The sequence below is a fragment of the Chenopodium album genome, chromosome 13 (assembly GCF_948465745.1).
Source record: "Chenopodium album chromosome 13, dcCheAlbu1.1, whole genome shotgun sequence".
Classification (NCBI taxonomy): Eukaryota; Viridiplantae; Streptophyta; class Magnoliopsida; order Caryophyllales; family Amaranthaceae; genus Chenopodium; species Chenopodium album.
Genome location: NC_137846.1, coordinates 1185174 through 1198372, shown reverse-complemented (window position 1 = coordinate 1198372; position 13199 = coordinate 1185174). Strand labels below are relative to the sequence as shown.

The 13199-nt window shown below is 35.2% G+C and overlaps 2 protein-coding genes across 2 annotated transcripts; one reads left to right on the top strand and one right to left on the bottom strand.

Annotated features, from left to right (window-relative positions):
- The first annotated feature begins 1802 nt into the window (after positions 1 to 1802).
- LOC145574170 (zinc finger A20 and AN1 domain-containing stress-associated protein 8-like) lies at positions 1803 to 4242 on the top strand. Its single transcript, XM_081631909.1, has 2 exons — positions 1803 to 1968; positions 3387 to 4242. The coding sequence occupies exon 2, from the start codon at positions 3397 to 3399 to the stop codon at positions 3922 to 3924; it is 528 nt and encodes a 175-aa protein (XP_081488035.1). The 5' UTR covers positions 1803 to 1968; positions 3387 to 3396; the 3' UTR covers positions 3925 to 4242.
- Positions 4243 to 7618: 3376 nt separating this feature from the next.
- LOC145575864 (uncharacterized) lies at positions 7619 to 9886 on the bottom strand. The gene is made up of 2 exons (XM_081633654.1): positions 9758 to 9886; positions 7619 to 8395 (listed from the first exon to the last, which is right to left on the bottom strand). The coding sequence occupies exon 2, from the start codon at positions 8386 to 8388 to the stop codon at positions 7831 to 7833; it is 558 nt and encodes a 185-aa protein (XP_081489780.1). The 5' UTR covers positions 8389 to 8395; positions 9758 to 9886; the 3' UTR covers positions 7619 to 7830.
- Positions 9887 to 13199: the final 3313 nt, after the last annotated feature.

Genomic DNA, 13199 nt, shown 5'->3' with positions numbered 1-13199 from the left:
GCAATACATATTTCTTGTCCATACCCGCCCATTTATGTTAACGGCCCGGGCCTAGCCCGCCCAAATATCCAATTTTTTTCAAAAAGGTTGTCCAAGCCCGCCCTTTTTGCGGGCCAGGTTGGACGGGCGCCCATGAACAGCTCTATTTTATACTTATCTTTCCAAATCTACCATTCTATTTTTTATTAGCTTTAGCGTTGATATTATATAAATATTTGACCAACATAGTTATATTTGTTAGGAATATATAACTATTTTATCTACGTACATTATTTCAAAGGTAAAGAAAAAAGAACATAAGAATGAAGTATATATACGAAGTATGCACTTACGTATACCAACCAAAGATCAGCCAACAAGAACGTTGAAATATAAGATTAAAAATACTAAGGGCATGTTCGGTAAAATATAGCTGTGAAGGTAGTTGTAAGCTGTGTATGTAGCTGTTAGCTGTCAACAAACTGTTAGCTGTGAAGATAAATAAATTAGATATGAGTATTCGGTAAAGTAGTGGTTGACTAGCTGTTACATATAAAAATTAACATTTTTTTTTAAAACTATAGATTAAATTTTCAACAGCTACCTCAAAAGCTACATCCAATTTCAAAAGCTAATATTTCTAACTTTTTATAAAAGCTACTTCCATCACTAAAAGCTATCCTAACCACTAATTTGCCAAACACTCACATTTTTTGTCAAGTGGTGATTTGACTTAGTCAAACCACTAAAAGCTACTCAAAAGATAGCGCCGAACACGTCCTAATAATAATGTTATTATATTGTTACACTAATACAATATGGAATGAGTCATCAACTATTGATTCCTGAAATTTGGGTACAAATTATACATCACCTTTACGATTTTTTTAATATTTTTAAGTCTTTGTGATTCCTATCTTATCGTGCTTGTGAAAACTACTAGTACTTACTTCGTTTTTATTTTCAAGGAAAAGGGTTACTACATTTTTCCAAAAAAAAAAAAAATAATAATAAAAAACTAAGTTCAAATGAAAGGTACATTATTGGACCTATGTAAGTAATAAATTGGACCTATGTTAGTAACTCACTAGCTTGTCGATGCAAAAATAAAAATAGTTGTATATTAAATTATCACAATAAATTGGTGTAAGACAATCTTAACCATCATCTAAGTTTGATTATAATTATTACTCCCTAGTACTCTAATGGGTTAACTATCAACCTAAACTAGAAAGAATAACTTTCTATTAATCACAATGTACTTAATTAAAGTAATATGTACAATGTACTCTAAGCTATGTGTATGTATGCTATCATAGATTTCTACCACGTTCTTCATTTCACAAAATAAAATAGTTCATAGAACATTCAAATTGATGTCTCACTTCCTCCGTTTTCATTCATTTCATATCAAGAAAACAACCTATGAAATATTTTGTAATTCCATACTTGTACTCTTATCAAACAAGCAAATCCTAGGAAGTCAAAGTCTCGTTTCTTTTGACCAAGTAAAGAGAATGATCTTACTAAACTAGTCGCCAACCCAATTACACAGGTCAACAATTGAGAATATATTAAAAAGATAAGGAAATTCTCAACTCTCAAACATATGTAGATGGTGAGACTCAAACTTGTAACGTCGACTCTTCGGTTACTTGCAACCAAAACAACGAAAGGAAGGCGTGAAAATCAGTTTCCCCAAGGGAGCGTTAACACTTAACAGAAGAGTCCACGACAACCAAAGGGTAAAATGGGAAAGAAAAAAAAGAAGGATACTTTAGCAATCAGTAATTAGGCGTTCGTTGGCGGAGAGAGAACGTCTCTTTATTAGGAAGACACAAGGGAGGGGAGGAGAGAGAAACTCTTCAGAGAGAGAAAGATAGAGAGAGAAGGAGTTCTTCTCTCTTTAATACCCATTTTAACTCCCCCATTTTCTTCTTCTTTTTTCTCTCTCTTCCCCTTCTTCGCGATCTCTTCGCCTTTCTCCAGGTTTGTTTTTCTTTTCGGGTTAATTAGCTTTAAATCTCATTTTTATTTCAATAATTTTATGCTTTTATTTTAATTTTTTGAAAATGATTTTTTGAATTTGTGTTTACGTTTTTGCTTGTTTGTTTATTGATCGTTTGTTGGGTATATTTTATATAATTTACTGGGTGTTGGATTTTGGAGAATTAAAGGGTGATTTGTTAGAAATTTGATTGATTTTTGTTGGTTAGGGTTTTGAATTTTTGATTTTGTTGATTCATTTCTCTCAAATCAGGGGTTTTACGTGACTAATTTGAATGGGTTTGATAGATTCAGCTTTAGAAATTTGAATATTGTATGATTTGTTGAACTTATTGGGTTAAAGATTGAAACTTTATTCGTTGAATATTGGTATTAATTTTTAATAATAGACATCCGTCAATTTTACATTTTTCATTTTGCTTTATAATTAGGTACAAAGTTTGATTGATTAGGCATCTGTAATTTGATACCTTTTGGTTGGTTATGTTTCGTTTTCATTTGGTGTGACCTCTGTTTGATTTAGCTAGTTGTTGCTCATGCTTTTGGGAAATTATATCTTGTTGAATTTCATTTTTTTTTAATTTAATAGAAATTGCATTTTGAATTTATGTGTACTAGTTAATTATATGTGATATGGTGTGTGATTGTTCTGTGAAATTGAAGAGGCATGTATCTTTGGCGAATTGCGAAATATTTAGGGGAGGTCTCTTGTACCTGTAGGGTTTAGCTTAGCAAAGAATTATATACTTCTTGCTTTTTATGCTTGTGTTTTAGCATTGTGAATGGTAATTGTTCATATTCTATAATCGATGGTCTGTCTTTCTCTGGCGGTCTGGACAATTGGAGATGGCAGGGTGGTCTTTATGGTATTCCCCTGTAGTTGCGGTGTTTAAATGTTGAAGTCATTTGGTATTTTATTAGAGCGTCAGTTGGATGGGGGTTTTTTCGGCTTGCTTAGCATTTAACATGCATTTTCTGTGTGCTGAAGTTTAACTTCTTATGTTGTTCAGTGGCATCATTCTTATCGAAATTGAAATGGTGGTTGAGATTTGAGAAAGCACATTAAATTTAAGTCTAAGATACAACCTTACATTAGTTTGTCAGCATTTGTGCTATTGATGGTTTGTGCCTTTGTGGTCATGTATTGAGTGTTTGGCAAGTGTGCGATAAATGGTCATTTTTGTTGGTTTCTGGTTTGTGTAGATACATGTCAGAGATGCCGGCTTGTGCAACTGGTAATACATCTTGGGGATCCTAGAAATTCTGGTTTTATAATCTCTCTGCAGCTATCCGCTGCTGCTTGTGCAAAGAATGAAAGTCATGCATTCGTAATTTGTTTATTAGAGTTATGCAACTCTTAATCGGCTTATTTTTCTTTTTGCCTGTTTGTTTTGCTTCAGAACTTCGGAAATGGATCATGATGAGACTGGATGCCAAGCTCCTCCAGAAGGACCAATCTTGTGCATTAATAATTGTGGATTCTTTGGGAGTGTGGCAACGATGAACATGTGCTCCAAGTGCTACAAAGATGCCGTTCTCAAGCAGGAGCAAGCTAAACTTGCTGCATCATCTATTGAAAATATAGTGAATGGATCATCAAGCGGCAATGGCAAGGAACCTGTTGTTGTTGGCACGACGGTGGATCTGCAAGTCAAACCTATAGAATTAGAAGTTGTACCTGCACCGGAATCAAGTGTATCAACAGAATTGGTGGAGGAAAGTGGAGATGCTAAGCCAAAACAAGGGCCTAGCCGTTGTACCACTTGCAAGAAAAGGGTAGGCTTGACGGGATTCAATTGCCGGTGCGGTAATCTTTTCTGTGCCACACATCGCTATTCAGACAAACACGAGTGCCCCTTTGATTACCGCACTGCCGCTCGTGATGCCATAGCTAAAGCCAACCCTGTTATTAAGGCTGAAAAACTTGATAAAATCTAAGGCTGGAGGTGTGAAGTTCGATCATTCAAAAATACGATGCATCCTTTTATCCAACGAGACTTCTCTTTGAGTTGGCTGCATATTATCAAGGTGTCCTCTACAATGGATATGTTGGCTTGGAGAAACGGCTGAGTTAGGACAGCTTTGCAGCTTCAAGTTATTCTCTATTTGTGATTGCCTTAAATGTGTTGTTGGCTCCGATTATCTCTTCTACCTGTGCTGGTTTGATGGACAATCTCTTAAATTAGCTTTGTAATGTGTCCCTTCTGGCCGAAAAAATGGCATTATGAGTAGTTTATGTGAAAATGATTTGTGATATTCAGAAATGTCTTCTTCATTCTGTAAACTAACAGTTGTTTTTAACTTAAACCTATTCGTTACGCCGAGCACAGGCAATCATATCCTCCCCATGGCCTAAGTAGATCAAAAATTCATTTAAACAAATTTGGGACTATACTAGGATGTTTGAATGATAGGATTAATCTAAGAACATGGATGGAACTTTGGAACACAGAGCAAAAGGAAAATTTAACACGTTAACTAAAATAATTATTTATTAAATTATTAGTAGTGTTCTAACAAGAATGATTTCAATTTTTGAATTAATATTGGTTAAAAAAAAAATAAAAAATATTGGTTAAAAAAAAAATATTGGTTAAAAAAAAAATTGATTATCAATTTTGCTTACCTAAAAGTATTTTAAACGAAAGTGGGTATTGACTATTGCAACCAGAACAATACACTAAAAATATGGTGGATTGGTGGATGTCTAGATGAGCCAAAACATAATCCAATACTTCGTAGGCTTTTAGACTTATTATACAATGAGTTCATCAAAAGTATTCTTGTTGCAACATTATTAAAGTTTAGTTTATTTTTTATTGGATCAGCGATGGTAAGATTGTCTGTCTAGACCATGTACGATATTTCCGATCATAGCAAAGGAGTGGTGGACTGGTGGTAACAAGTTCGAATGTATCAGCTCAAAGTTGAACCATGTTCTATATTTACGATCATAGCAAAGGAGTGTTGGACTGGTGGTAACAAGTTTGAATGTATCAACTCAAAGTCGAACATGTTACTCGTATAACTCGAGTAGATCACAAGGTGGCTAGTTGGTTGTTCTATTTCTATTATCATTATAACTCACAAGCCCATAGCCCTTAAATAAGTAATTTGAAACACTGACGACCTTTTTCATGTAAGATTGTAAAGGATTTATCATATTCACTTGGTATGCAATTAATCGTCTCCTAAAAGATGTAGCTCTCTGGCAAAAGAGGTAAGAGTATAGCCTTTTGTACAACTTGGGGCAAGTAACTGCAGCCTGTATTTAGAGCATAACATGATACAGCTAGATTCAAATCCAACACGGATAAACTAGACACAAACATAAATTATAAACACGAATGACCCGAATATGACATAACTTGAACTTTTTATCATACTCCGTATTATGTAATCTTTTTAAGCCAACCAAACACGAACATGTACACCGAACCCAAATCTTGTGTTGAGGACGATTTGAAAGGTTTTGAGCACAATCTGAAATATACACGAATAACAAACTTGAAAGCAACCAGTTACTAGAAAGGCAAACCCTACTTGTGGGTTTGTGTGTGTTCAGGAGTTGCCTCTTCATACATCCCACTGGATTATGGGGAAGACAGGTTGTTGCTCACATAATTGTCAGGATGTTGTTGGATTTTTTTTTTTTTTTTTTTTTTGGATTGATAGTTGGAATATAAACTTTAATTTTGCTCTCTATAGACTTTTACTGTTGAAAGGTTGACAGCTGCAATTGATATTACAGTCTGCTTCAACATTCCATGTGCAATTCATCAAGTGAATGAATATGGGAAGGCATGTTTTCGGCCATACCATGTTGCATGGGCAAGAAGTGTTCTTTCTACTCACACTCCATTTATTGCCTGGCGAAACGAGCAAGGATGTCATACGAGTATACATATATAGTCAGTTTAATTAAGCAGATAATTATACAGGACGTATAAAATTTGGAATTGTATAAGTTGACAAAACACGGAGTAAGGGAAGTTGCTTACTGAATTCTGGCCTAGGGAAGTCCGGCGTTATGTAGCCAGCCAAACACCTTCCTTAACTTTCCACAAGAATTGGATTTAAAGTGTACAGAGTAATTTGTAATTCTTAAGTGCAACCACATGGCAACTATAGTAATTTCCGACTGTAGAATGGTTGCAGACAGTTTGCTAATTCAATCCTTTTCACTGTTTTGACATCCAAAGTGAGATGTGTAGCAAATTTCACAGCTATTATTCTTATGTCTCTAAGCTTCCAATCCACTACCATATATTTTCTTGTTGCAAGGGATATTGAGGCAAGTCTCGAATAGAAAACAGAAATTCTTCGATAAGTCTAGGAGAGAAATTCCTACTTCAAAGATGAACCTCTGGAAGGAGTGCACAAAATATATCATGCAACTGGAATCACAAAATATCGTGCTGCTTGCCAGATGCCACATCACACTGGCAAGCAGTAAGAACAAGCATTCCTAGCACTTAGGTGAAGGGTGGCTTACCATAGTCCCTTAATCTCAATCTGGAGGAAACTAACTCTACTCTGAACTACAATTTGGCCGCCAAGGTCAACATAACAATATAACATCCGATTTGTTAACTGCCTTCATCATTCTCAGCTAGGCGAGTCTATAAACAGTCATTTCAAGTGTCTTAAAAAGAATTATAGAAGTCTCCATTAAACACTCACTCTAATGAGTTCAGTAACACCATTTCCAACTCAATAGTTTTCTCAATTTTCCATCTTTAAAATTTATTTCCTCCATCACCTAATAATGCCTGATACTCTCACTCTCTCTCATTCGGTTATTTTATACTCACTCTTTTCCACAAGACTTGCATTTTTAGTCTTCTGCATCTCTAGAAAGCAACAAGAGGAATACTGAAATATACTTGGTAGTCCCAGGAGCACCATGGCAGACCATCAAAGAAGAAACCAGTCTCCTGGCCAATATATTCAGCTCTAACAGCTTCAATAAATTGCCTGCCAGAAAATTTGCATAATGCAAACTCCTTATAATCTATCACAAAAACTATTCACCTTTTATCAACTACGAGTATTTGAACTTAAACATTCTCATTGGTTTCATTCAGGGAAATTGACCAAAATTTCTTTTTTTTCTATATTTTTTTTAATGTGGAAGAACCACCAAATTTCACAATATGCTGAAAACAACAAATCCTAATAAAAGAAGGGTTTTAGTAATATAGGCCTAATCCTGTGAAAGTTCATTGTCCATGGTACGAAGAAGCAGTTACACCATTTAATATGCATAAGCACAAAGCATTCAAAATGATGTATGCAAGTTAGCCAAAATCTCCAATGATAACAAATAAGGTTCTCCATTCCTGATTCACTAGATCAATTTAACCAACTGTCCACCTTATATAAGGAAAAGGAATTAACCAGTAAAAATTGTCTCTTATGAGTTATAAACACAGACGGTACCATTGTTTCAATCATATGCTCATATAGTCATATGCTTACATCATATGTATAACATGACAACCTTCCATTCAATTAATCAACAAGACCCCACATAATTGTGTACTAAAACAAAAGCATGTCTTGCAACATCCATACTTCAAAAAGTATTAACTTGTAAAACAGTTTTGTAACAAAAAAATAACAGTAATGCTGACTCATATAATCATGTTAGATTAACTGGGAAAGTATATTGGTTCCAAAATTGTGGCAAGTCCAACAAGACTTCTAGTTTCTAAGCTCTCAAGTTTTTAAGCTCATGCTTATACATTATTCGAACATTCTATCTCTATTTCCTCTTAAAAGGGTCTGCAATTCAGAACCTTGTTCTAGCAAATATATAATCAAAAGAGACCAACGGCAGAATCAAATGGACATTCCACTAGATTCAGCTTCGAGATACTTACACATTCTCTCCATAACCTCTCTGCCCTTGACACTGTTCTGCAAGAACTTATCAACACATCGCTGCTCCACCTTCTCTGCCATTGAAGCAAGGGCTGATAATGGCTTTATCCTGATGCTAGTCTCTTGTCTGCAGAGAGTCCATGCAGAGGGATTATCAGGGTGAGGATCATACTGTATTTTCTCCTCAACCTCAACAAACTTCTGCATACTAACATTCCGAGTAATAAGTTGCATTGAACGTGATTGAGCATCAACAATCGTAGATTCAACACAATGGCAGATATCCTGGCCAACCATCTTGCGAATAAACCATGGTCCAGGTGCATGGATTGTGATTGCCCTAGTGGTGTAAAGCTTCCCAGTATCAGGTTCTAGCTTCCTATTCAAAGTGTCAACTTCAAGGATGTGAGAGAGAGTACGTTTGTTCTCTGGATCAGAAAATTTGCGCCAAGATGCAGATGTCACTCTTTCCCATGGATGCTGGTAGACATGCTCTTGTTTGTAGGCCTTCACCATCACGCCCCTGTGGACAGATTGAACTTAACTAAGAAACAATTCGATACATATTTTTCTGCATTTTCATTTATACACATTACACAATCCAAGTGGTTGCAACAAATATATTATCTATCATAATATAAAAGAAGCACACAGTACAATCAGATTGAGAATGCAGCAAAACTTTGTTATTCCCTAATTTCTTACAATTTGTGGGTGAAACGCACACGTGCAGACCAGAAGGAATCAGCACACTAGCAAAACAAAAGAGATTCTAAATTCCTACTAGAAATGGAAATATAGGAACAATTATGCCTAACTCAAACCCTAAACTTAAAAAGAATATCAGGGTTTATCAAATCAAACAAAACAACCCACAGTGACAACATATTAATACTCCGTATATTGATAATCTTAAGAGTATGAACTCAACCACCCATCCACAGCCAAATTGACAAAATCCATAAGATAAAATACTCACAAATACATACTATATTTCTATTACTACCTCATAGATTAAGCTAACTTATAGCACCAAATCAAAACACATAGCACCAAATATTGATAATGTTTCCACCTAAATGAGATTAAGGGATTGAAAGACACTAACATGATGTTCGCAACTGACATATAGTTTTAAACCAATGAGGCAAACCAACAATCTCAGGAATGCTTCCATCATCTATTCTCCAACCTGGTACACTTACTCATTTAGTCAATTATGGGTGTAAGAATAACCAAGTGGCTTGAACGCTAACTTTTTCCGGGTGTGATCTTAAATTTATAAGCTCAAAGACGGCTTGGCTTGAATACTAATACATATGCTCAAGGCCAATTTGAACTCGAACATACAAGCTCAAGATCAGCTAAAGGCCCATTTAATTTGTTGTTCTTATCAATTCAAGTCTAAATAGCTCCTGAAATCTCTCAGAGGAAGGCAGGAAGCTAGCTCAAAACCCTAACAACCACAATCATCAAGATACAGATACCAAAAAGGGAAAAAAAAAAAAAGATTTTATATTGATTTCCTTCAAAATTCAAGCACACGTAACACAAAATTAACTAAATTAAAATTCCTAATGTTAATCTAACTATTGTCTACATAAGGTCCCACGAAAAAAAACCCTAATTTGGAAAGCTCCGCCGCATCAACCACCAAATCAATGACTAACAATGGCGAAATTTTACCACGATTCCTCACAAACCCAGCTCCCCAAATCAACCCAAAAAGCAAGAAATCAACGAATTATGAAATTAAATGATCAATAAATTCAAATAATAGTCAAAATTAACAAATTTAGTCAAAAATTGAAGATTGGCATTGATAAGAAACATACGAGATATTAAATTAAAAGTATAGTTTGCATAAAATAGAAAAAGAACTAACCTTGTGAGATTTGGGAAGATTGAAAAAGAGAGATCAAAGTAGAGATGAGTTAGGAGTGGATTTCTGCAGAGCTGAATTTCTTTCTGCGTCGCAAACCCAAACTAAAGAAAACCGTTTTTTTGATTCTTGAGTAATACTAGTACTACTTTTTTTTTTTAAAAAAAAATTTATTTATTTATTTATTTATTTATTTTTTTTCGTATGGCGGTCAATATATTGGAAAGACAAAGACTTGGGGTGTCATTAAGGTGGGTCAAGTAGGAGACCCGTCCCGACCGGGATGAGTTTCGGTTTGACGGATGGTGGGGCGAGAATTGGGATTAAAACCATACCCATCATGGGTGATCGGGCGAGAGTGGATTTTAGGTTGTACCCGTCCCATCCCCGTCCGCCTCACCCGCCTCACTTCGTACCCATCTTATCTCCACCTCAATACATCATACCCACATCTATATATTTTTAAAAACAAAACTATATACTATTTTATCAAAAAAAAAAAAATTATGTAAAATAGAATAGTGGATTTTTAATACGCTAATATTATAAACAAAAAGTGTGTAATATTAACAATAATTTTTTTTTATATAATTTATATTAATTATGTAGTATTGTGTATTGAAAGAGGAGGATTAGGTGGGTCTTAGATAGGGATTAGGTGGGGGTGGATATCCAAGTGGAGGGTGGGGGCGAGGATGGTTTTGGAATTACCGAATTATACTCGTTGGGGTAGGGATGGCGATGGATTTTGGACCTGCCGCGGGAATGGAGGTGGGGATGAAAATTTTAGGTGGAGATGGGGATGGGATTCGCCCCACCCTATTGACATCCCTAACAAAGACTAGATGGAAGTCTTGGGAGATTGGTTTTTTTTTTTTTTTTTTTTTTTGTGTTCCATCCGGTTCACTCTTTGGGCTAATCAGGATTTAGAGATCAATTCTGGTGGTTAGATTTCAGTTCCCTCTATTGCGAGGGATTGAACACGGATCCTTCTTACCAAGTATAGTCTCAATCACCACTACACCAACAATCAATTGGTTTGGGGGTTCAATCTTTAAAGGGCACGTTTTGAAGATAAAAGTCTCTTATTGTTTATTCTTAATCTTATTTTAAAACTTCATTATGGAGTAGAATTAAAATTTTGAAAGATTTAAAGGACCTATTAACGAGAATTAGAATAAGGAAGGAATTAAATTGGGCCACAAATGTAATGTTACCTTGGTTCAATTTTGTAACTTTTTTTTTTTTTAAAAAGGAAAGTCAAGAGACTTAAGTCATTATTTTCTTCTTAATCTTGAGAGATTGTTCTGTAAAATCTTGTATGGTGAATTGATCAAATACATACCCAAACTCGTATCTTTCTTAAAATGTTGTACCCTGTACTCTCAATTGGTAGGATTCGGACTCCAAACCTCTAAATCTAAGATAAGAATCTTGTTTTGGGGTTTTTTGTGAACTCCTCGGATACTGGTCGCGTTCTTCTGACAATGAGATTTGGACACCTGCAAAATAACGAATATTCCGTTTATCGGAATATTCGCCTCTGACGATCAAGTTAGAGATCGGAAATCGAAAAAGCTAGAGAGAGAAAATAGAGAGAAGTTGGAGCTTTTTAATGCTCTATATTTATGTTATGTCGTGATCCACCCCTCCCATCATAAATGATTGGGGTATTTATAGGGGTGGGAACATGTGCCCCTCTAGGGTTTATACCCTAGAATTTCGTGACGTGATTGGCTGCGCAATCAGGGGTCGCCACGTGTCATGGGGGGCGCCGTTTTACGGCATTCAAGGTTTTTCTCGGAATTTGGGCCTGATGTAATCAAGACCTTTTTCTCTTTCTCATGTTGTATTGTGTATTTAAAGGTAGCTGGCATGTGTCACCCTGTCAGGAGGACACGTGTCACCCTCTCATAATGCCACGTGTCGCCTTCTTATTGGGCCACGTGTCACTATGAGATTGGGCCACGTACTTGGGGTATTTTTACCCTAAACAAATCCTACCAAGTGAGACAATACTTTGTTTGTTGTAAGATAAATAATTAAATTATTGTTAAAAAAATGATGTTATAAAATTCTATCTTAATACCTATTGGGTACGGAGTATTACGGAGTAAACAACATTTACTCCGCACCAAGTTGATTATTACGAAACAAAGGAAGGACGGTCTTTTTCTCATCAGATTATTTTCAGTTCAGTTGAGTTCAGTAGAATTCAGCTATAATAAGTTCAGTTTAATTCAGCTCCTAATTTCCTTCTCTCATAAAATATTTGTTTCACTTCATTTTAACTCTAATAAGTTCACTACAGCTCAACTCATTTCAGTCAATGAGAACAAGCCCTAGGATTCATCTCTCAAGCGGAATTTTCTTGGCGGGAAACGCGAATGTTGGAAAAAAAAAACAAAACAACAATAAGCAAAATCCATGGCAAGGAGACTTGAAGAAAGAGAAAGATGGCAGATTAACGGAGCTTTCGTCGTTTGACGTATTCTTTGTGCTCCTTCAATCTCAGGTAAGCTAGATTTCGTCTGATTTTAGTGTTTTTAGTGTTTGCTAAGCTTTTGTTTGATTATGATTTCATATTCCATTTTTAGGGTTTTCCGTCATTCGTTGAATTTGAATGCAATCGGTAGCATCAAATCTTGAATTATAGAAATTAGAGTTCGAATTAACTTTAATTAGGGTTTTCCTTTTGGTATTGAACAATTTTGCTGATTTCTTTGATTTGCTATATATTGTGCATTGAATTTTGCTTTTAACTTATGTATAGCTTAAGTATTTTGTTTTAAGACAAGTAATTGGGCATAATTTATCAGAATTGGTGAATTGAAACGATGATTCGCGATAATTAGGGCTATACTTGATAAAAGTGATTTCTATGGTAAAGTATACGTAGTATTAATAATTGTAAGTTTACAGGTGTTAGATTGTAATTAAGTTTTTAGGTTGGAAGAAATTCACAAATGCATCCACAATTTAGAATTAATCTCACCGACGAATGTTTTTGGGAGGTCTGAATGTATGTATGTATGTATGTAATGATCATTAAAAAGTTTGTTCCGGAAATCTGGTTGCAAAAGGTGAAGTAGTTTTCAATCTAGTGAAGTTGCTGAGCTGATGAACTTGTAAAATGAAATACATTGTGATTTTCCAGTATGCAAGAGATTTTGTGTTGCTTTAGAGTTACGTAGTCCTCCATTTTATGCAAACTTTGTTTTCCTTCCTTTCTTTTTCAGAACGAAATCGTGTTTTTTTTTCTTTTTGTGATCAATGAATTAGGAATAGTATTCTTGTTAATGTTCAACAGTACTAACTACTAAGTAATATGAACTATGACTTCAAGCTGCCTCATAAACATGAAGGTAACAATCATTTTACATTTATCATGACTTGTTGGGGTTTTGATGAGAGTATTGATTTCTGGTTTACGATGTTTGGATTC